This window comes from Erythrolamprus reginae, chromosome 1 (genome assembly GCF_031021105.1).
Source record: "Erythrolamprus reginae isolate rEryReg1 chromosome 1, rEryReg1.hap1, whole genome shotgun sequence".
In the NCBI taxonomy this organism is placed as follows: Eukaryota; Metazoa; Chordata; class Lepidosauria; order Squamata; family Dipsadidae; genus Erythrolamprus; species Erythrolamprus reginae.
This window is the reverse complement of record NC_091950.1, coordinates 247,395,964-247,420,371: the sequence shown is the minus strand read 5'-3', so window position 1 is coordinate 247,420,371 and position 24,408 is coordinate 247,395,964. Positions and strand designations below refer to the sequence as shown.

The 24,408-nt window shown below is 38.7% G+C and overlaps 2 protein-coding genes across 2 annotated transcripts in view; both read left to right on the top strand.

Annotated features, from left to right (window-relative positions):
- VPS36 (vacuolar protein sorting 36 homolog) overlaps positions 1-24,408 on the top strand; it is a 353,187-nt gene that overhangs the window by 81,421 nt on the left and 247,358 nt on the right. The window lies entirely within an intron of this gene.
- On the top strand, positions 8,013-23,203 carry SERPINE3 (serpin family E member 3). Its single transcript, XM_070761238.1, has 8 exons — positions 8,013-8,271; positions 10,380-10,613; positions 12,614-12,805; positions 16,907-17,105; positions 17,599-17,699; positions 18,950-19,036; positions 19,854-19,937; positions 23,160-23,203. Exons 1-8 carry the CDS (start codon positions 8,013-8,015, stop codon positions 23,201-23,203), a joined length of 1,200 nt encoding a protein of 399 aa, XP_070617339.1.

Below are 24,408 nucleotides of genomic sequence, written 5' to 3'. Positions count from 1 at the left end.
GGACTGGGTGGCATATAAATATAAATATAAATATAAATATAAATATAAATATAAATATAAATATAAATATAAATATAAATATAAATATAAATATAAATATAAATATAAATATAAATATAAATATAAATATAAATATAAATATAAATATAAATATAAATATAAATATAAATATAAATATAAATATAAATATAAATATAAATAATATAAATATAAATATAAATATAAATATAAATATAAATATAAATATAAATATAAATATAAATATAAATATAAATATAAATATAAATATAAATATAAATATAAATATAAATATAAATATAAATATAAATATAAATATAAATATAAATATAAATATAAATATAAATAAATAAAAAACAAACATACATACATACATACATACATACATACATACATACATACATACATACATAAGAGCTGCCTGCTTAGCTCACCTCCTCCATGCACAAGAAGGACCTGCTCCAGCATGGTACAGGAATGGAGCTCGGGTCTTTGCGATTCGAGCTCTGTTTCTCCATCCCACCTATAGCATTCAGCTCTTCTCATAAGGTACCTCTCTCAGCCAGCTCCCCAGAGACAAGAGAGTCCTCTTGGTAGGAAGCAGCAGCTTGCAGAGGGCTTCCCTATTGTCTTTCTGGTGAAGCCATTAGAGAAGATTGCAAATGGGTAAGGATAGGAGACCACCAGCACAGCAGCGTAGATTAGGAAGTTGGAATAATAAAATGCCTCCCGGAGGGAGGCAGCAGCAAACTACTAGTTCAGTTATCAAGAAAACTATGTGGGAATATACACGGAGGCCCAAGGATTCCGATTTAATTTTTAGAAGACTTCTTTTAATATTAAAAAAGTCTTGAAAATACGCTGCTCAAAAAAATAAAGGGAACACTCAAATAACACATCCTAGATCTGAATGAATGAAATATTCTCATTGAATACTTTTGTTCTGTACAAAGTTGAATGTGCACAACAGCATGTGAAATTGATTGTCAGTCAATGTTGGTTCCTAAGTGGACACTTTGATTTCATAGAAGTTTGATTTACTTGGAGTTATATTGTGTTGTTTAAGTGTTCCCTTTATTTTTTTTTGAGCAGTGTATAATTACAATACTGTACTTGCTGTCCATCTGCAGATACCCCAATGAGTGGCTGAATAATACAGTTCTTATGTCCAACTTGGAAATATGTGGTACTGATCCTTCCATTGTCTGCCTTCAAAACTCATCTGAACTGCAGCCTAGACGATGAGAGCAAAGAGAAGAGCAGCAGGAAAAAGGTAATATAACCTGCAGGATTGCTCACCAAGAATCTATCACACTGCCTCTCAAACATAACTGTTTTAAGATGTGTGGACTTCAGCTGCCAGAATTCCCTAGCCACTCTGCTGCCTAGGAAATCTTAAGCGTTAAGTCCATGTATCTTAAATTTATCAAATTTGAGAAACACTGATCTATTCAGAAAACACCATCACCATATAATCTGCTTTACTCTTGAGGCTATTGCAGGAAGATCAAAAGCAACATTTCAATTTGTCCTCTCCATGTCTTGCTTGGAGTTTTGAGACAGCCATAAAAAAGCCAGAATAAAATTGGTGCATACCATATCGGGGGAAATTCTAGTTCCCTTTGCTTTGAATTCTAACAATTCTGAAAGCACAGCTGCTGCCATCTTGTGGTGTTTTAAAGAAGTTTTAGCAAAGGATAGATTTACATGACATATCCATGAAAGTGAAATGCCACTTATGCATCATCACAAAATCTCAGGAACTGTAAAGGCTACAGACTTGAAATTTGTCACGTATGTTCCTCTTGGCTTCTTGGTGCTCACTAAGGAAGGATTTTTCAAAATGACCATCGGAGCATGAGAATTTCCCTTTATTATTATCAACACTCTCTGTTGCTAAGGGGTTCTACTCCCCCTCCCTGCCTGAAAATACATTTCAGGGGGACAGGAGTTTCAGTTTCAGTTTTACTTTCACAGCAGTGAGCTGCTTTACTACAGAACACTTGAGCTAAGCCATTGCTAGGCTCCTTCCTGTCTACTTCTTGCTCACACAGCAAATACTGTGTGACTTTTCAAACACCCTTCAACTCTCTCACACGGATGCTAGCCAAATGAATAAGGATGGATGCTGGTAGGCAGAGGCAGATCCCACCCCCCTTATTTTCCTCCTCAGTTCAGATGAATCTATTTCTTCTACTATAACCCCAGTTAAAGGGAAAACAGACAAAAAAGTCCAAATTTTTTTTTTACAGATTCGATTAGGAAAACACCCATTACATAGTGAAGTATCCAGCTAGTTATTAATACACATGCTTAGAAAGAGATGTAAAATCTTGTTTGTGTGGTTTAGTGGGTTTTTTAAAAATTCCAAATTATTAGTTTGAATATTTTACTTTTTTCCACTTGGAGTGTTGGAAGTTCAAGAACTGAAATTCCTTCAACTGCTGTTTTATTTTAAAGCTATCAGATTAGCAACTCGTAGGTTCTGAGTACTGTTGTTCTTTGCTTTGTATAAGTAAATCCCAGATGATTACACCTCAAATGTAAGTGCATACTTGCATGTTACCGTAGTAGATGGGCAAGGAAAAAAGAAAAAAACTAAGTGTCTAGGCACATATTGGTCTAAGTCAGGGGTGTCAAATTCAAGTCCTGGGAGCCAGATCTGACCTGCAGGGTGCTTAGATTTGGCTCATGGGCCTCCCTGTAAACAGCAAAAGACTGGCCCACAGAACCTCTGCCAGCAAAAATGAAGCTCACTTGCGGCCCTCATGAGCTTCATTTTTTCCTGGCAGAGCAATGCAGGAGGATGTCCCAGCCGAAAATGAAGATCAGGAGCCCTTTGTCACTGGCAGAGCACCCAGTCCACCACAGACCCAAGACACCAGTAACCCAAGTTCTCTGCCAGCAAAAAAGGCTCCTGGCATCAATCTGGCTATGCCCACCCCCGAGGTCAAACACAACTCTGATGCGGCCCTGAACTGAAATCGAGTTTGACACCAAGTGATATAAAGATTTCTCAGATTTGATGTCAGGATTTAAAACCTGAGGTGATATTCCAAGTACAGTGGAAGTGCTGTAATTACTGTAAAGTATAGGGGATGCTGAGTCATGGTGCATCAGCAGAATGATGCAATCTGTTCTACAACCTGATTGGTCAATACTTATATGTAGTACAAAAGATGCATTGATCTTGGGGTTAGTGGTTCGTGATTGGTCTATTGTGGTTGGTTGGTTGGTTGGTCGGTCTGTTGTGGTTTAGTATAGAGTTGTCTAGTGCAGGGGTAGGCAAAGTTGGCTCTTCTATGACTTGTGGACTTCAATTCCCAGAATTCCTGAGCCAATCATGCTAGCTCAGGAATTCTGGGAGTTGAAGTCCACCTGTCATAGAAGAGCCAACTTTGCCTACCCCTGGTCTAGTGTAATAATTTGGTTAGGTGTTTCTATAATATAGTACAGAATTAATAGTTTTTGATACTAAGAAGTAGAAGTCTTCTGAAGAAAAAAACTCCTGCTATAGTGTCTTTATTAAGAAAACTGTCCAGTGTCTGGTCTCCTCCACGCAAGTTCAAATATAACCCTGACAGAAAAGCAATAGGATCCTTCTGAGTTTTCTTGTCAGAAGTAGACACTGGAGAACTTAGGCCACACATACAAGAGCCTGCAGACAGGAATTCCATCATTATCCAAGACTATAGTTGCATACAAATTCCATGTTGGACCAAGTGCCCTAGAAATTCGTGAAAGCTGACTTCTCTCCGGGAATCACACACATTCACAATTAATCCAGCTCAATTTACCTCTGTGTACCTGGTGGTTCTCTGTGCTACAGTGAGCAGACATCAGAAGCCTGTGCTTTAATTAGAACAGGATTAATTCAAGCTGACTGCCTCTCTGTGTGCAAATAGGGCGTTAGGGGTCAGAAAGTACTAAGTGCTTTAAATGTCTCCTTGCATAATGTTAAAAGCTACCAGAAAACGGATGACCTTTGTGTAAGCAAAAGAATTAAGGGGCAATTGTGAAGTCATTTAGTACCACTGAACATAATCGCTCCAGCTATGCAGAGCAACCTTGGCTAATTATAACTTGGTGCTATAGCTGTCCCGGAGCCAGGCGGCTTCTGAAGAATTTTCTGTTTGGGGTGAGCTCAGAATTAGACCAAAGGGTGACTAGTCTCTGGTGGTAATGTATTAACAAGGGATTGGAGGGGGGGATCCTAATACAAGGCTTATTCAGTCCTTAATGCTCAATGGGTGACTACAGACCAATTGTGTCTCAGACAAACCTAGTTATCAAGAAAGTTGAGGCTCCTGGAAGAAAGTGGTATATAAATCTTAGAAACGACAAGACAATTGTAAAATGTAATCTCAGTTTGCACGGATACCTTTGGGTATGCAGTTTTTCAAAAGTTGAAGGGAACATCTAATTTTATTCTGCTCTGCTGCCAGAATTAAGAAGGAGCTAGGACAGAACCTCAATTTAGTTCCATCCCATTCAATTCAAGTGAAACTAGAATTAAAATTATAACTTTTTAATAGAATATTGTTCTCACATTATTGTAATGTAATTATTGCAAAAGTAAGCAGAAAAGGAAGCATGTGAACCTGGTATCCTTGAAGGCAGTGGCCATGGTTTGAGCATGATGATAGCTATTTTTTTGTTTCTCAGAGCTCTAAATCCACTGGATTTAAGAGCAACTGTCTGGACCACGTGATATCAAGGCACCCTTAAATCTAGTCATCACACTTCCCTTTTTGGAGAGGAATTACAATGAAGCATTCTAATTGCCGGCTCCTCGTTCCCAGGAATCATCGACTCTCCTTTAAGCTATGCTATCCTCAATTCACAATTTCTTCTTTAAACGTGAACAAAAATCATGCTTGTTGGTCAATGGAAATTGTGGAAAATAGCACCGGAGGAAAAAAAATTTCAAAAAGTATTTGGTTAAATATTCTTTTACTAACATTTGATCATTTCCCATCCTATCAAGCCACACAAATACTGTATATTTCAGACAGAAATATAAAACCTGACCATCTAAATTTTATTGATGGATTGGTTGTTTTATGGTATTTTTTTTCTAAAAGAAGTGTTCAATTATGTATTATTTGCACTTTTTTTTACAAACTGCAAAAAAGGGAGGAACCCCCCAAAACACTCACAACAATGAAAACAAAACTTTCATAAGATTACATGATGCTTAGAAAAATGTAAGAGGCAGGCTTGTGATGTATCATTTCTTACTCACAAGTAGACCAAGGTGTTTTGTTTTGTTTTTTGGGGGTCCAAATTTGTGTTCATTTCCTTTGCTACTGATCTCCAAAAAAGCCAGAGCTGATTTAGTGATTCTTGTGCTTTAAAATCATGGCATTGGACCAGAATATCTCCGGGACCGCCTTCTGCCGCACGAATCCCAGCGACCGGTTAGGTCCCACAGAGTTGGCCTTCTCTGGGTCCCGTCTACAAAACAATGTTGTCTAGCGGGACCCAGGGGAAGAGCCTTCCCTGTTGCGGCCCCGATCCTCTGGAACCAACTCCCCCCAGAGATTAGGATTGCCCCCACCCTCCTTAAAACCCACCTCTGCCATCAGGCATGGGGAAATTGATTCTCCTGGGCCATTCCCACTTTACATATGGTGTATATGAGACATATGATTGTTTTTTATATTAAGGTTTTAAATTGTTTTTAATCATTGGATTTGTATTGTTCTGTAATTGTGAGCCGCCCCGAGTCTTCGGAGAGGGGCGGCATACAAATCTAATAAATGAATGAATGAATGAATGAAGGAAGGAAGGAAGGAAGGAAGGAAGGAAGGAAGGAAGGAAGGAAGGAAGGAATATTAGTTGGGAGAAGCTGTTTCAGGTCATTAGGCTTTCTGAACTGCATCCTTTTCCCCACCTTATAGCTAATGCATAGATTTGGGTATCTGATTTCCATCTGAACAACAATGGTATTTTTGTGCTATTATCTGCTATTTGTAGTGTTTCTAATTTTAATTATCCAGCTTCCCACTTTTAAAAGTCTAATGTTTTAAGCCAGGTCTCATAAACAAACAAATAAACAAATCCTAGCCATCAGACAACAAGTGTAACTTATTTATTTACAGTATTCTCTTTGGATGCCATCTGAATGTCCTGTTGAATGTGAATGTTACCACGATGCTCTTTTACCAAAAAGTGATCAAATTTTAAAATGGAGTAGTTAGAATATTATTTGACTTCAGACAAAGACGTGTGACATTTCTTAAAAGTTGGTAGAGGCAAAAGAAAAAAGAATTGGGTCCCTTCATTCTCCCAGTTCTTCTCTGTACTGTTTTATTTACTTATTTTATTTTTATGTATTGCATTTATATGCCACTTACTCCAAAACTGACTCTGAGCGGGGAATCTCTATGTTTGTCAGCATACTGGAACACCTTGATATCAGCTATCCACAATTGTTTCATTTTTAAAAATACAGCATAGCTACAATTTTGTACATATTTTTCCCAATTTCTTTCTTTCTTTCTTTCTTTCTTTCTTTCTTTCTTTCTTTTTTTAGAGAGAGTTGTAATTAAAGAACAGCAGGAGAATTCTCTGATCAAATTGATTTCTTTTTTCAGTCTTTCTTTCTTTCTTTCTTTCTTTCTTTCTTTCTTTCTTTATAGAGAGTTGTAATTAAAGAACAGCAGCAGAATTCTCTGATCAAATTGGTTTCTTTTTTCAGTGTTCCTTAATGAATATGATAAAAGGTTTGGATGCAGTAAGAATTCATTGGAATTAATTTTGTCCAGTATGGTCAGGCCTTCTTCTCTTCTTTAATCCCTTGCATTGTCTGGGTTAAGATCGACCCTGTGCCTGGTACACACCTGTCACCCTTTGTGTTTCCATTAGCAAATCTGTGGAATGTGCAAAATTTGGGGGAAGGGATGGAAGTGATGCTGGCAGGTGATACCTTTCTCAGACGAAGCAGGTCACACGCCTCATGCGACTTGAATGGTGCTTGTTGGCTCCCTCAGTACCTGGCTGGGATTTGCTGTACCTCTTTCCCTGGCTCCCAACAGAGCCTACAGGAATTTGGTTGGAGTGGTACAGACATCGCCAACAGAGTCCACAGTCATTGGGTGTCTTTTGCAGCAGGGGTCTTATGACAAAGACCCATCTGGTTATATATTGTGTAGAAGAGGTTACACCTACAACAGACATAGGTCTAACTTAAGCAGCACAGAAGGACCCAGCAATGCACTCAACTCTATCTGACAGTAAGTAAACCGTAGGAGTTTTGTGTCATAAAATCATAGAATTCCATGATTCTTTTCTGGAGGAAATGGCACAGAGGGGATAGGCACTAGTGGAAAATGCTGAAACAAATATAACTGTATTATTCTGGGATACTATGTTTTGATAGTATGCTTTGCTTTTGACGTAAAATATTTAATAATTCATGTATTTTTTGAGTATTTGAGATACACATTGCAAGATAGATAAACAAATCTTATTTGGGTTTTCTTTCACTACATATTTTTATACATTGTAAAGGATGATCTATTTTATCATATGCTTATCAAGTCATAAATATAATTTTTCATTTATTTCCTAAATTGTTATTTTTAATAAATATGTTTGTAATCAATTCTTTTACTCAAAAGTCTTTCAGGTAGATTTATAGAGTAGTATAAATGAGACATTCCCTGGTCTCTCTCAAGCTTGAAAGTTTAAAAAAATGATGATAAAGGAAGGGAGTTTGAAGAGGGAAAAGGAAAAATGCAGCCCATGCAAGATTTGGATACAACTCTCCAAATAAATCCAGAGTTATTATCTTGCCAATATATATGGTGAGAGAGCCCACCTGGTCTGCAACACGTGTCTCATACAGGTAGGGACATGAGGGACATGAGGAATTTTACTATTCTAAACGTTATATTAGAATGTAGTCCAGTAGTCATTATTTCTGAAATGGGCTATTCCTATTGCTTGTTGCAGGAAAGGCTACCTTGGTAGTCCAGTCTTCTGCCTTCATGCTGCCTGTTTCCATCACCTCCTTTCTTCTATTATTTTGTGTTCTGAATTTTGGAAGCTGTGAGAACTATAATGATCTGAAAAAGCTGGAAACAGAGTTTGCCCTCACTCTTTACCAAAAGCTAGCAGAACGTAATAATAGAACGAATCTTGTCATCTCTCCAGCAAGCATTTCTTTTTCTTTGGGACTTCTGCAATTTGGAGCTCGTGGGAAAACCTTTGGACAACTGGAACACGCTTTGGGATACAGCTTTCGCGGTAAGGAATCTTGTGAGACAGTAGTATTTCAGGAGCACTGCATGTCATTAGAATAGAATAGAATTCTTTATTGGCCAAGTGTGATTGGACACACAAGGAATTTGTCTTGGTGCATATGCTCTCAGTGTACATAAAAGAAGTATGGTACATTTGTCAAGAATCATGAGGAACACTTAATGATTGTCATAGGGGTCAAATAAGCAATGAAGTCCATCTCAGGATTTTTATTTTTCTCCACTGCCAAACCATAGAAAGCAAAACTGAGTGCCCTTTGAACCTATGTTACTTTTTAAGCATTCTGCTTTTGTGGTGCTACAGATTCCACACGCCCCCACACCCCTCTTCGTTAAATCATGAAAAAGTGTTTTCTCTGTAGAAATGTGCCATTTAAAGGTTTGATGGGAAAGTTAACCAAGAACTTCCAACAACTGGAGAGGATCGTTTAAATCTAGTAGACTGCAGAAAGTCACTGGTCTGTTGCACCTAGAAGACCACTATCTAGGTGGACATGGAATTATTACAGAGGATCACAAATAAAGAGACTTGGCATGTGCATTCAGGTACCTTTAAATGCAATTGCTTTACAAGAATGAAGTTAGGAAATAAATAGAAAGTCAGGGTAATTTTAAAGATACAGGTCCTTTTGAAATATAGGCAGCACCAATGTTTGCTTTGATCCACCTAAACACTAAGCTCTTAACCAGTAGTTCCCAGACCTTTTCAGTCCACAGCCCCCTTGGTGCTACAAACTCACCCTCAATGCCTCCCATCCAGGGGTGGGCTACTGCCCAGACGGGGGTGGGATGCAGTGGGGTAGCAAAAATTGAGCTCCACCCCAGAGCACCCAATTTGCACTGAAAGATGTTGAAAGAAAATGCATAAGCCAGGTCCATCATTGCCCCCATCCCCTTCAGTTGGGCATGGCTTGGTGATCAGGTGATTGAGTGGGTGTGGCCAACTTGTATAATGTGGTGAAACCCACTTAACAACATTCTTGCTTAGCTACCAAATTTTTTGGCTCAATTATGGTTATAAGTCTTTCTTTCTTTCTTTCTTTTTCTTTCTTTCTTTCTCTCTCTCTCTCTTTCTTCCTTTCTTCCTTCCTCCCTCCCTCCCTTCCTACTATCTTTATTTTTTTCTTTCTTTTTCCCTTTTTCTCCCTTCTCACTTTCTTTCTTTTTCTATCTTCCTTCCTTCCTTCCTCTCTCTCTTTCTTTCTTGTCTCTTTCTTCTGCAGTAAAAAGCAACCTCCCCCAAGGCAAATATCTTGTGACAGCAGCTACTAATTCCAAATTATTCACCAATACCCAAGATGGGGGATCCCTGACATAGAGTTTATGGCTTATAAAGTGGTTCCATGTGTGCAGGAATATCTGGATGAGAATATGTGAGAGTGCCCCTGAATATCTGAATGCACATGAGAAACATGTATGCCTTTTCCAATCTTCTTTCTTTCTTTCTTTCTTTCTTTATTTCATCTGTATAGTCTGGAGGACAGAAGGAAAAGGGGGGACATGATTGAAACATTTAAATATTTCAAAGGGTTAAATAAGGTTCAGGAGAGAAGTGTTTTTAATAGGAAAGTGAACACAAGAACAAGGGTACACAATCTGAAGTTAGTTGGGGGAAAGATCAAACGCAACAGGAGAAAATATTATTTTACTGAAAGAGTAGTAGATCCTTGGAAGAAACTTCCAGCAGACGTGGTTGGGAAATCCACAGTAACTGAATTTAAACATGCCTGGGATAAACATATATCCATCGTAAGATAAAATACAGAAAATAGTATAAGGGCAGACTAAATGGACAATGAGGTCTTTTTCTGCCGTCAATCTTCTATGTTTGTTTGTCCTTCTTGGTGGTGGGAGAAGGAAGAAAGTACTCTGGCTGGTGCTCGGTTTATTTTCTGGGTGAGGCTTGGAGACCGCCCAGCATGCCCATCTGCCGGCTCTCTAGGCAGCACCACTTTCTCCCATCAAGATCCCCACCAGCCCAGAGGACTTTCCACTGATCATAGAGGGGGCAATTCACATTGAGTGGTGTGACTTTCTATCATTATGATTTTTCTCCATTGACTACCATAATACAAGGACATTTCTTGTTCTTAGATGAGAACATCCAGAACTTCTTACACACAACCTACAAAGGAGGAATTAACTCCAACCAAAGCACTATTGTGCACTTGGCATGTACCCTCTTCGTTCAAGCTGGGATGCAGCTTTCACCTCAATTCCTTCAGCAGGTTGCATGGTGGGGAAACAACACAGTGCAGCAAACAAACTTCAGCAATCCTAACAGGACCGAAGCACAAATTAGGGAATGGATTACCCAGAATACGGGAGGTAAGCATTTGGTAACCCTGTTGTTCTTTTTTTTTCTTTTTGTCCATTTGCAATGCACATAGTTTGCACCACCTTTTTTTTAGATGTTCAAGCACAGTGTAGCAAATGTGTAGGCAAGCCTAGAAAGCCTAGAAAGCTTAGAACTAAGATGCCTTAAACAAGATCTAAGTATTGCCCACAAGATCATATGCTGCAACGTCCTGCCTGTCGGCGACTACTTCAGCTTCAACCACAACAACACAAGAGCACACAACAGATTTAAACTTAATATTAACCGCTCCAAACTTGACTGTAAAAAATATGACTTCAGTAACCGAGTTGTCGAAGTGTGGAACTCATTACCGGACTCCATAGTGTCATCCCCAAACCCCCAACACTTTACCCTTGGATTATCTATGGTTGACCTATCCAGATTCCTAAGAGGTCAGTAAGGGGCGAGTACAAGTGCACTAGAGTGCCTTCCATCCCCTGTCCTATTGCTCTCCTATATCTCCTATACCTTTCTTCTATTCCTATATCTCTTCTTCTATTCTTTCATTGATATGTTCTATTCTTATACCTTCTTTTCTATTATTTCTTAGATATATTTTACTATGAGTATCTCCTCTATAACCTTCATCATGTATTTTACTGTGTGTATATAAATATATATACCCACTAAAACCCTCATTGTGTATTGGACAAAACAAACAAACAAACAAACAAACAAACAAATAAAAATAAGCGACATTTGAGTTTGCTCGCCAACTTTCTCCCATGACCTTTTTGGACAGCAACCTGCTGAGGCTAGCAAAGACGGGCACAAATCCTAAGACAGAAAGGCATTCAAATATTTTATTATTTGAATACAATTTCGAACAATATAATGTTATTTAGTCTTGGCTGTCTCTGGCTGAACCAAGAAACTCAAAATTTGAAAGCCATAATTCCTGCAAGCAAAGGGGTAATCTCCCCTGCAGCTTGGGTTCATATAATTCTGCTGGTAACTGAAATTCACAGACAAGGCAGTATTGGACATCCAAGTCAAACAATGTTTTGATGAGAACAGTACAGCCTAAAATGAAGTACATGGCAGGTAGATTATCATAGAGGTGTTTCAGCCTCAGACGGGCATGCAGGAGTACAAATGACAGTGATCAGTCCTAATTTCCAGTAGTGGGCTCCATTCATTTTTGAAGAACAGGAAGAAAATTGTCCCTTATTTGTTGTACATTTCCTCAGGGCCAATATCACTTATGTCCTGGACCTGATGAGAGAGATTACTTCTAAAAACTAAATCAGGGATGGAGCATAGACACAGCACTCCAGGTTTGGTCCCTGCTATCTTCAGCTAAAAACACCTGGAGAAAATTATGAGGCAGAGCATCCTATGTAAAGCTAATTGTTTGCCTAACCTTCTGTTTGGAGAATTGAACATAGAAGAATCAGGGATGGGACCGCTGTCCAGAAACATCAAGATCAAGATTAGATTCTTTTTCTGCTATCTGACATGTCTGAAGTTAGTTGGGGGAAAGATCAAAAGCAACATGAGAAAATAGTATTTTACTGAAAGAGTAGTAGATCCTTAGAAGAAACTTCCAGCAGACGTGGTTGGTAAATCCACAGTGACTGAATTTAAACATGCCTGGGATAAACATATATCCATCCTAAGATAAAATACAGCAAATAGTATAAGGGCAGACTAGATGGACCATGAGGTCTTTTTCTGCCATCAGTCTTCTATGTTTCTATCTTTGTGGCTTTGCTTGATTCTGCTAGATTTTCCAAAGGCGGTTTGTACTTATAGTACCAGCAGTCTAGTGCATCTGAATAGTAAGGTTTGTTGCCCCCAGATTGCAATTAATAGATCATTAATTTGTCATCAAATTCTTCTTTGTTAAGTACTAAAAGCATACCAAATTGCTATTGTTTCTGAATTAATATTTCAAACAGAGAATAAATGTATTACATTCATCTCTGTTAGTAGATTACACTCTTTTTTGGTTCTCTGCCCTTTACAGAAGCAAGCTGCCTATCCTTGGACACAATTGAGTCTCCCCTTAACCAAATAGCCGTGGTAAGCACCATGAACTTCAGAAGCACGTGGCAAAGGAAATTCACTTTCACACACACACAAGCTTTGTCCTTTACCACTCCAGATGGCATCACCTTGAAAGTGCCTACCATGTACCTCAGAGCGGAAGTCAATTATGGTAAGGATAACAGGAATGGCCTTTTTTCTATACAGACAAATTTCCATCATGACAGAGAGAAAGACGCTAGAAGAAAAAGAGAAGCAACATAGTATTAAGAAACCAGGAAGAATCAGATTCAAGTCCACCCGCAGCCCAAGAAGCTCTTTCGGTCGATTTTTGTTCTGCTCTGGCCTATTCGGATCAGAACAAAGGGAGAATCCACATGCTGAGATTTCAAATAACACACTTTTATATAGAAAATCAGGGTTTATACAAGCAAACTCATGTATTTCAATCCATCTTGGCAGCTTTCCATGTTAAATTGGCTAAGAGATAAACTTCCAGGCAGCCGAAGCTAATTATCACATTCCTTAGTAAAATAAGGGTCACACGAATCTCCAGGTTTTGCTCACACAGCTACATCTCTGCCCAATTAATTTAGAAGAATAATAGCAGGTTGCCAGCGTGGCATTTCTGGAACCCCAAATCTCGAACTGCCACCATTACAAACATTGGAACACCACACCCCCTTTACCCAGAAATCCTCCTTTATATCCTGTCGGGGTGTGGTCAACTATTTCCTAGAGATATAACTGTCTAGACCAGTGATGGAACCTATGGCACGGGTGCCACAGGTGGCACATGGAACCATATCTGCTGGCACATGAGCTCAACTCCAACATGCATGTGTGTGCCAGCCAGCTGATTTTCGGCTCACACAGAAGTTCTGGAAGGGCAACTTTGACTTCCAGAGAGCTTTGGGGGGATGGGGGGGTGTTTTTACCCTCTCCCAACTCCAGGGAAGCCTTTGGAGCCTGGGGAGGGCAAAACACGAGCCTATTGGGCCCATCAGAATTTGGGAAACAGGCCATTTCCAGCCTTCGGAGGGCCTCCAGGGGGTGGGGGAAGCTGTTTTCGCCCTCCTCAGGCATTGAATTATGGGTGTGCACACTCACACATATGCAATAGTGTCTGCACATGCTTTTTTGGCACCCAAGGAAAAAAAGGTTTGCCATCGCTGGTTTAGACTTTCTTTCATAGGCTCATTTTCTGAACATTTTCCCATAAAGATATTCCTGTCTGCTTCATGACCTTCTGACCTGGGCATCTAATAGGGGATCCTTTCCCCTCCTCTTCTGACTCACACATTACCATCATTGAGGTTTCTACAGTCCACTACGAGTCCTCGGAGAGGGGCTGCATACAAATCTAATAAATAATAATAATAATAATAATAATAATAATAATAATAAAGCATAAGACGTTTCAGGAAAGACTTAGTGAACTCAATCTGTATAGTCTGGAGGACAGAAGGAAAAGGGGGGACATGATCGAAACATTTAAATATGTCAAAGGGTTAAATAAGGTCCAGGAGGGAAGTGTTTTTAATAGGAAATTGAACACAAGAACAAGGGGGCACAATCTGAGGTTAGTTGGGGGGAAAGATCAGAAGCAACGTGAGGAAATATTATTTTACTGAAAAAGTAGTAGATGCTTGGAACAAACTTCCAGCAGACGTGGTTGGTAAATCCACAGTAACTGAATTTAAACATGCCTGGGATAAACATATATCCATCCTAAGATAAAATACAAAAAATAGTGTAAGGGCAAACTAAATGGATCATGAGGTCTTTTTCTGCCGTCAGTCTTCTATGTTTCTATCATTATTATCATTATCATTATCATTATCATTATCATTATCATTATCATTATTATTATTATTATTATTATTATTATTATTATTATTATTATTATTATTATTACAGTGTCTGCAGGCTTCTCAGGTTCCAACTCTCCCTCACTATCTGACTCAGATGTCAAGAGCACTGGCCTAGGGCAGTGTTTCCCAACCTTGGCAACTTGAAAAGATCTGGACTTCAACTCCCAGAATTCCCCAGCCAGCATTCGCTGGCTGGGGAATTCTGGGAGTTGAAGTCCAGATCTCTTCAAGATGCCAAGGTTGGGAAACACTGGCCGAGGGTACCAAGACGGGCCAGGTTCCTCCTCCTCAGAATCTGTCACCAACTGACCCGGTCGTGGACCACTCACAACAATTTTGAGTCATTCTCTCTCAGTCCAACTAACCTCATAGGATTGTGGTTGTATGGAATCATGGGAGAAGGGAGCATTGTCTTCACTGTGTCAAACTCCTAAAAGAATGCAAGTTATAAATCAAACAAACATAAAGACAAGTAAACAAGAAGCTTCAGATAATATGCAGTAAAATAAACCACTCTGATGTCTGAACTCTCTGCACTTGTGGAAAGGCACATAGCAACTATTGCATGTCAATAGCAGCTGGTCAAACAGTCCTAAGCTGTTAAAATGTAATGTAAGAAAAAGTGGAGAGTAGCACAGTGTTTTCCCTTTTCAAAGAAGTATACAGCCCAAAGCCTTCTTGTCAGCCCTTTTGGTGTCGTTTCCAGTTTTTTCTTGTCAGTTGCCATTTAACATCTTTTTAGTTAAAAGCTGATAATTCCTTCCCACATTCTGCTCATCCAGGCATTCAGGTTGATTAATGACATTTAACACAATGCAAAAAATGTTAAATAGGTGATAAATCGAGTTAACTGTTAAAATCTTGGTGAAACAAAATATATTTTTATAGATACAGTAATTGAAACCAGTATTTCTCAACTATAACAACTTTAAGCTGTGTGAACTTTAGCATGTTGGCTGGGGAAGATGAAGTCCACACGGCTTAAAGTTTTTGAGTTTGGGGAGGGGGGAATGATCTAAATACTGATACAATGAGCACCCAACATAGTTTCCAGGGAATATGTTCCATAGAGTTTATTTATTTATTTATTTATTTATTTATCAGATTTGTATGCCGCCCCTCTCCGCAGACTCGGGGCGGCTCACAGCAATAGTGATACAATGTAACAAATCTAATATTTAATTAATTTATAAAACCCCAATTTAGAAACCAATCATACATACTAGCATACCATACATAAATTTTATAAGCCTAGGGGGAGGGAGCACAATGAAAGAGAACAATTAGTTTATGATAGAAATTGTAAGTTTGATATGTGTTCTGATTTTCATCCTGACCCTAAACTTGGAAACATATCCAAAATCCTGCTTAGCCCAAATTTGCGTTTGAATGATGGTCTTATTTAATACATTCATACTGTGCATGCAACATTTATGACTGGTATTACCTAAACCTAAATTAGTGTAATATAGTGACTAAGAAATTGTGCTGCAAAGTGGAAAGTTGCTGATTCCAGATTCATTTCTACTGTGAATTCAGTGGATCCCCTTTGATACTTCCCTCTCTTTTCGTTCAGTTTCTTTATTTGTAATAGGGAAAATATTTCTATTAAATGTATAGGACTTTAAGGAGGATTTTGACTGCTACAATACAGCAGTATTTTACTGCTAGCATAAAAAGTGCCATCTGATTAAATGCAGTTGATGCTTTTTAAGAATACCACACTGTGCATTTCTGTTTAGCATGTGTTCATAAGTACAAAATGCAAAGTATTTTTTCAGATTATTTTTGAATACTCCCAATATAGGAAGCATAATTTTAAAATCCAATAAATTTGCAAATAATGATCAATGACAAGAAATATTTGAGGGGAGGGGAACACTTTCAGTCTGTTTAATTATCTTGATGTAATTATTAATGAAAAATGCTGAATAAAAATGGCTTTTCAGAATGCTCAGAACTAAACACACATAGCTCATAAACTTTTGTTGAATACCGTTTTCCCCAAAATAAGACATCCCCTAATAATAAGCCCAATTGGGCTTTTGAGTGCATAGCAATAAGGACAAGTGCTTATTTCAAGGTCCAAAAAATATAAGACAGGATCTTAATTTGGGGAAAACAGAGTAGTGTTCTGCAGTGAAACATCGCTCCTTAGAGACAGAGGTCTCCAACCTTGGCAACTTTAAGAATTGTGGACTTCAACTTCCAGAGTTTGAGCAAATTCCTCAAATTCCTCAAAGTTTCTCAGCAAAGCCGGCCGAGGAACTCTAGGAAGTCCACAAGTCTTAAAGTTGCCAAGCTTGGAAACCCCTGCCTTAAAATGTCTTTCTGAAATTACTGAAAATCCTGGTATGTTTGTTAATAGTATCCCACTGATTTATTTTTTTGACTTGCAGGTGAATTCCTAGTGGGCTCCCTGGACCAGATTAGTGTGGTTGAAATACCTTATCTGGAGGAGAAGGTTAGCATGTTTGTGGTGCTTCCATCCAATAGGAGAACCTCTCTAGCCAGGATTGAGACTTACTTCTCGGCTCAGACCTTCTCTCTGTGGTCCAGCACCTTGAGAAGAACAGCAATGGATATCTTTCTTCCTAGGTAAACAATCAATTTACATCCAGTTGCTTCAACATTTGGATCTCTGCTCGTGTTTGCTGTGTGTATAACAGGCACAAACATGACTGTCGACAAAATGCCATGGGGATGGATATGAAATATGGTTGGAAAGATAACAGGACACAACCATAATATCTGGATCTGTGCTGCCTAAAATCTTAAGTGTAGAAATCCAAGGATAAGACTTTGGAAAAACTATACCAAATGGTTAAAAAACAAAGACATGCTCTAAGCCCTAGAAACAGAGTAAGAACACACAACATATTCTTGTAAATATGCAGTATTCAGGATGGAGCACGTGCTCTTGAAAAGTTGCTCCATTGCAATTCTCACGAATTCTCATTCTTAAACATGCTAAGTAGACTGTTGGAAGGTGAAATTTACTAAGCACGGGAGAGGCCATATGTCAACTTTCCCATAGAGGAATTGCACTGAAAACAATATAGTTTATAGTGTTCATCTATCACCTTTTCAGGTTCAAAATTCAAAATCACTTGGATTTAAAGATGATTTTACCTGCATTAGGAATTACAGACATGTTTGAGCAAACTGAAGCCAATTTTAAGGGCATTTCAGGTAAGCTTCCTATACATCTTTTTCAGCTCAAATGCCATATGCAACTTTGAGGGCTTAAAAAATAGGTAGAAGAATAAAGAAAGAAAAAAATCAGCTAATTTTAAATTAAAAATAAATGAAATAATACAATAATCACTTATATATTAAAAGTTTTTTCTCTTTTGTGATCTTGAAAATTACAATTCATTGGAAACTTTTGGAAGATCTTAGGCATTACGGTAAATGAAGGACTCAAATTATAGTTTATGCTCTGTGGCAGTGATTCCTCACAAAAGATCTTCTAATTGGAGTTTTATGTCTTATAAAACAATTTTTCTAATCATGGGTGGATATGGCTTATTTCTGGAGCAAGAATGTACCTTGTATTCTGTCTATTTCACACAATGCTTAATTTGAGCCTCTGTCACCTAAAATATTTTGCCACAAAGCTTACGAATCACTTCGTTTATCATGGCTAACTTATCTTAGAAGTGCATTCAAAAGTTACATATTTTGTGTGTCTTTACATGTATGTCTTTACAAACCCGTAATCCCTTTTTATTGGGGTGGACTTGGAGTGACTGAATGAAGCTGAGCATTTACTGGTCGGACGCCCTTCCTAATGCCTACATAGAGTTCACAGCAGATACGTTCTGTCTGTGAATAGGGAAACTTCTGTCCCTGCCTAGGATTGAACTCTCAGTCTCCCAAGTGTGAGGCAAGTGTCTTCGCCTCTAGACCACCACGCAGCTCACTCAAAAGCCGTAATATTGGTGTAAAAATGAAAAACCTTCGGTTGAAAAGCCCTATTTAGATATTGAATATAAGGAGAAAGAATAAGCAAAAAAGATAAAGTTATTTTGGATAAAGATCAGGTGTTTTTGGTAAGGATAAGGATGGTCTTTTTACTAAGAATTGTTTAGTACTGGAGGAATTATTCAGTCATATTTGATATTGGAAGAGTTAGAGGTGAAAAATGTTGACTCAGTTCTCATTGGAATTCATGTATTCATTCATGTATTCATTCACTGGGAATACATTCTAAATTTATATATGGCATTAACTTTACAATTTCTGGAAGAAACTCTCTTTTCCACAGGCCTTTCAATTTATCAAATTGTAATACTCCTCTGTCTTTGTACATTTTTACTCAGCACTCTGATAGTTGTGTTCTAATAGCTTTGTGACAGAAATCTTTCTTGAGCAGTTTCTTCTTTAATTAAGTTGCTTTGGCTTTGCGCCGGCAAATAATAACTGCTTTTGTTTGCCAGAACAAGGAGGTCTTTATATCTCGGAGGTTGTCCACAAAGCAAAAATTGAAGTGACGGAAGATGGTACAAAAGCCTCAGGTATTACAGGTAAATTCAAGAGAATTAATGCATGAATCTGGAAAATAGCTTATTAATTAAACAGCACTTCTAACATAAATAATTATTTTATCATCCAACAAATACAACTTCTTGGGGCAATCCATATGCCCACAGGAAATTTTAAAACAGCTTAACCCAGTGTTTCTCAAATAGTGGGGTGAGCTTCCCTGGTGGGACGCGGAGCGATGCCGGGGGGGCACGTGACTCCGGACTTTAGTGTTTTTGCAATGCTGCAATTTCGGTGAGGCTCCCCTCGCTGGGAAACCCCACCTCTGGACTTCCGTTGCCTGTGAAGTGCCCATTTTTGCGATGCTGGGATTCCCCTACTGGAATTCCCCTACTGGGATTCCCCTGCAGCATCGCAAAAACACAGAAGTCTGGAGGTGAGGTTTCCCAGCGAGGGGAGCCTCAGGAGAATCCCAGCAGCACAAAAACGGGCACTTCACTGGCAACAGAAGTCCAGAGGTGGGGTTTCCCAATGAGGGGAGTGTTCGCCTGGCAACGGAAGTCCGGAGGCGGGGCATCCCAGCAGTGGCGGCAGGTTTGTAAGGTGAAAATAGTTCGGAAGAAGAGGCAAAAAAAATCTTAAACCCCGGGTCCGTATCTTGAAAAGTTCGTATGACGAGGGGTTCGTACAATGAGGTATCACTGTATTACAAATGTCTCACTTAGCAACATAAATTTTGGTTTCAATTGTGGTGGTAAGTTGGGGACTACCTGTATTCAGTTTTACTTTCTGTGAGATATTTGAAATTGAACAAATGTAAATAAAGCCAAGATATTCACCAATTGTTTTACATTACAGCTATGGTGTTGTTAAAAAGATCCAGAGCGCCTGTCTTCAAAGCTGACAGACCTTTTAATTTCATTCTAAGGCAAGCCAAAACAGGTAAACATGGATTATTTTAGCCATACGAAAACATTATTATGATAGCAAAATATTGCTGCTTTTTTAATATTTTAGTAGTTTGACATTTCATAAAGCAAAGTTCTCTATTTTTAGAATATATTTGTTAAATTCATATGGGCTCGTCTTAAATATTTGGCTCTGTGCAACTAACAATTAAAAACAAAACAAAAACAGTCAGCAAAATTATAAATAAAATAGCAGCTGAGCATCAACACCAGCAGTCACCTCCAATCAATACAACCATCAAATGGGTTCACCTGTACTTCCAGGGCTTCAGGGTTAATGGTGAAGGCCTTGGAAAAAGCTTGCAGGGTCAGAGTGAGTTTGATCAACTGAGCGATGATATTCCAGAGAATAGGTGCCATAACAGAAACAGCCTCTCTCATACAGCTTAAGCTTAAATTCCAGTTTTGATTCTCTGCACAGACTCAGGAGTAGTTAGCTCTTATTGGCTGACTGAATTGCTATGTCTATTCATTGGCTGACCTTGTTACCACTGGCTCTCCCAGTTCATGAATATCCAACCTTAGCAACTTTAAGACCTGTTATATCAACTCCCAGAATTCCCAACCAGCATGAGTGTTGAAGTCCACAGATCTTCAAGTTCCCAAGATTGGACACCATTGATTTAGACTAATACATTTTCAAAGAGATATTTTCATATATTTTTAGCATGCTTATCTAAATTTCATTTTTCTAATTTAACTTACGGGCAGCCAAGCATTTTCGCCTCATTCATTGTGCTGAGAATGAATTCATAGGTGTTGTTTTCTTAAAATGGCACTGACATGATTCAGTTAATAAAGGAAGCATATACCAAAGGCTACACTCTCTGCTACATTGCCTACTAACTAAGTAAAGTGCTCAATCAGATTTGCTTCATAGCATCAGAAATATATCTGTCATTGTCTTCTCAGTTAAGCTTCACTATTCAGGAATGAATGGAAGGAACAGTGTTAAAAGTACCATGGCACCAAAGTGTTGAAAGTACCACTACACCAAAGACTAAAGCCAAACAAAATCAGAGTTTGTCTTTGCTATTATGATATCTGGTTCATTTATACAGCACAATTTTTTCTGATGTCTCTTCCTTCACATTGCATTTTTTTCCCTCGGGGTGTTTTTATGACCTCTTTTTCCTTTTAATAATTGTGAATTCTAACATTTGTGTCTAAAATATCTGCCACTCCACCCTCTATGTTCCTCCAACACCACCTCACCCCAGGCCATTCACAATGAGACAAATTGCCATGGCTGATTTGCCATGTGGGACAATTAGCCACGCGTCCTGGCTGTCAATTCATGTGCCGAGGGATTTTATTTATTTATTTATTGGATTTGTATGCTGCCCGTCTCCGTGGACTCGGGGCAGCTAACAACAGTGACAAAAACAGAATGTAGAAATCCAATACTAAAACAGCTAAAAACCCCTGTTATAAAACCAATCATACATACAAACATACCATGCATAAATTGTAGAAGCCTAGGGGGAAAGATTATCTTAGTTCCTCCATGCCTGACAGCAGAGGTGGGTTTTGAGGAGCTTACGAAAGGCAAGGAGGGTGGGGGCTATTCTAATCTCTGGGGGGAGTTGGTTCCAGAGGGCCGGGGCCGCCACAGAGAAGGCTCTTCCCCTGGGGCCCGCCAACCAACATTGTTTAGTTGATGGGACCTGGAGAAGGCCCACTCTGGGCATCTGTCTTCCCATAAAGCTGATGGGCGGAAAGGGCGCAGTGTGGAGTGGGCAGCGCTGGGAGAAAGGAGATGTAGCAGTTGCTATGCAGGGCAACTGAGCTGATCCTCCCCACTCACACTTATTGAGCTACTCTAATTGTCAGCGAAGTGATTTCAGAAGTTTTTTAGCTCCTCCCAAGTACATCCCTGCTTTAAAAACAAAGTCCAAACAGCCCTCAGGTGAAAGTAATTTCAAATGGCCGTATCATCTTTCTCTCCTTTCATGGTTGAAATGGCAAGGTTAGCTAATAGGATATGCTATACATGTAAAACCCAGAGTTTTGCTCTGCGGCATTGTATTATAAATATAGAAGCTATTACACTGCTAAGCACTAATATTTACCTCCAGAAAGTAAACTTGAGTCTTTTAAAATCAATAGAGTGGTATGCCACAAATAGAATCTGCAGGATGCCTTCTGCTACATAACAAATTTCTCATACAAAATGTTCACATTTAGAACGTTGCTTTTAGCCATAATTATCCAAAGCTCCAGAACAAAACAAATGATTTATTTATGTATTTGTTTATTTATTTGTCTTACTTATATGCCGCCCAACTCCCGAAGGACTCTGGGCAGCTTCCAGCAAGAAAAAACAATTTTAAAAAACTTTTTAAAATACCGTACTTAATTAAAAACATTAATAACACATACATAACTCTCACTTTCTGTATTACTATATTCAAAGGTTATTGCATTCAAAGCCAGATAAACTATCTTAGTGCTTGGGGTAACAAATCTGAGATATTTTTTAATTTCATCTCATTTTTGAAGTGCCCTGTTTTATTCATATCCATTCATTCTCTCCCCCTCTCCCCCCCCCACCTCTTTCTTGTTATTACAAAAAACCCCTCTCTTATTAAACTTGTAGATATCCTATTTTTCAACTTCCAATATCACTAACTTCCAACAGTGGTAAATGTGGCTCTCTAATTTGCATGGCAAACCATGACAACTTTTAAGATGCATGTATTTCAACTCCTGGAATTCTCCAGGCAGTTACTAAGATTGAAAAACGCTGCCTTAATTGCTTACATAAAATCATTCTGTAGATCAGTGTTGCCCAACCTTGGCAACTCGCTGGCTGGGGAATTCTGGGAGTTGAAGTCCAAATATATTCAAGTTGCCAAGGTTGGGAAACACTGCTGTAGATGTCGGGGCTTTATTACCTAACTGACTCAGCCAGTTAGCAAAGACTATAAAAGGGAAAAAAATCCATTGAAGTTATTACTTTGCTATAAGGCAGGGATTCCAAGCCCCGGTCCTCAGCCCACTGCTGGTCCTCAGCCCATTGGGAATCAGCAGCGAAACACCATTTGCACAAGTGATGCGTATGTGCGTGAAACCATTCCCTCTCCCCTTCTGCTGCCACTGTTGCTGCCACTCCACAGAATCAGAAAGATTGGGGATCACTGCTATAAGCAATACGTCTAAACTGAAACTGAACTGAATCTTTGTTTTTTTACAGGATCAATTCTGTTCATAGGAAGACTTACAAATCCTACACTCTAAACTTAAAACTGATCCATCTACTTATCTACTTTTCCAAAGCCACCGAGGCAATACTATACATATCTAAGTAGCACCTTTGATGTTGGATTTATCCCCCCTGCCTTTTAATGAACATGTAATCTCTTGCATCGGGATGGAGTCAGGATGACTGAACAAAGCTCAAGCGTTTACTGGCTGGGTGCCCTTCCTGACACCTATGCAGAGTTCACAGCAGACAATGACTGATTGTGCTCATAGAAATCTGCCACTACCCAGAATCCAACGCACAGCCTCCTAATTTTGAGGTGACAGCTCCATTTCTAGGCCACCACATAGCTCACATTTCATCTTGGAATATCCGGAGGAAATTATGGGAACAATAAACCGTTATAGTTTTTTGAGAGGGTGGGTAGCTTCAGTAACCACGAAAATAAGGAAATGAAGACCTGTGATGCTAACCAACTTTAATTCAGGCATATTAAAAAGAACGGGGACAGTAGGAAAGAACTGAAGCATAGGCACCAGAAATAGTAAGAGCTCAGCCTTTCCTTCTTTTAGTAAGCCACTACTTCTCAGCCAGGTGTCTTCTTGATGTGACACGGGTATTATTCCAGCTAGCCTGCATTTGGGAACATAATGTTGGAGAAGAATGTGGGAAAAACAGCTTTTACTGTCTTAAGATTGTATTTCAACGCAGAAAAAAATTCAACAGATCCAGAAGGCACAGAGGTGAAGAAACTAGTACTGGGTATATGATATCTCTAGTGTCTGCATTCTCAAAACTTGGATATAGCACAAATAATGTTTCCAAAGTTTCTGATACATTGTAATTCTATTGTGCCAGGAGGACAAAGCATTTGAAATAATAGTTGCCTTTGATTATTTTTAACTAAATGTGTATATTCAGGAAAAAATTGGCATGGTCTGAATCTACTCATTTTCATAGCCAAAAATGAATGCTAAGAATAGAGGCTGAGAGATTTTTCTAAGGAAGATGGTGTTGACAGTTTTTCCTTCAGGGTTATTTCTCAACCCCAGTAAAACAAATGGGAAACTCCCATTGCCAGTGAAATTAATCTAGGGTTAGGTTAGACTTAGGTCTACTTGGATTTGGGCCCAAAAATGAATGCTAAGGAACCAGTGATAGTTTCTTAGTGGTTTTCTAAGGAAAGTAATTTATGGTAACTAGCATTTCATTCAGATTTCTTTGTGGAATATAGTCAAAC

Coding starts and splice junctions, on each gene's coding strand:
- SERPINE3 (XM_070761238.1), top strand. CDS start 8,013: ATGCTGCCTGTTTCCATCACCTCCTTTCTTCTATTATTTTGTGTTCTG. Junction 17,106..17,598: donor ATGGATATCTTTCTTCCTAG/GTAAACAATCAA, acceptor TCACCTTTTCAG/GTTCAAAATTCAAAATCACT. Junction 17,700..18,949: donor CAATTTTAAGGGCATTTCAG/GTAAGCTTCCTA, acceptor TTTGTTTGCCAG/AACAAGGAGGTCTTTATATC.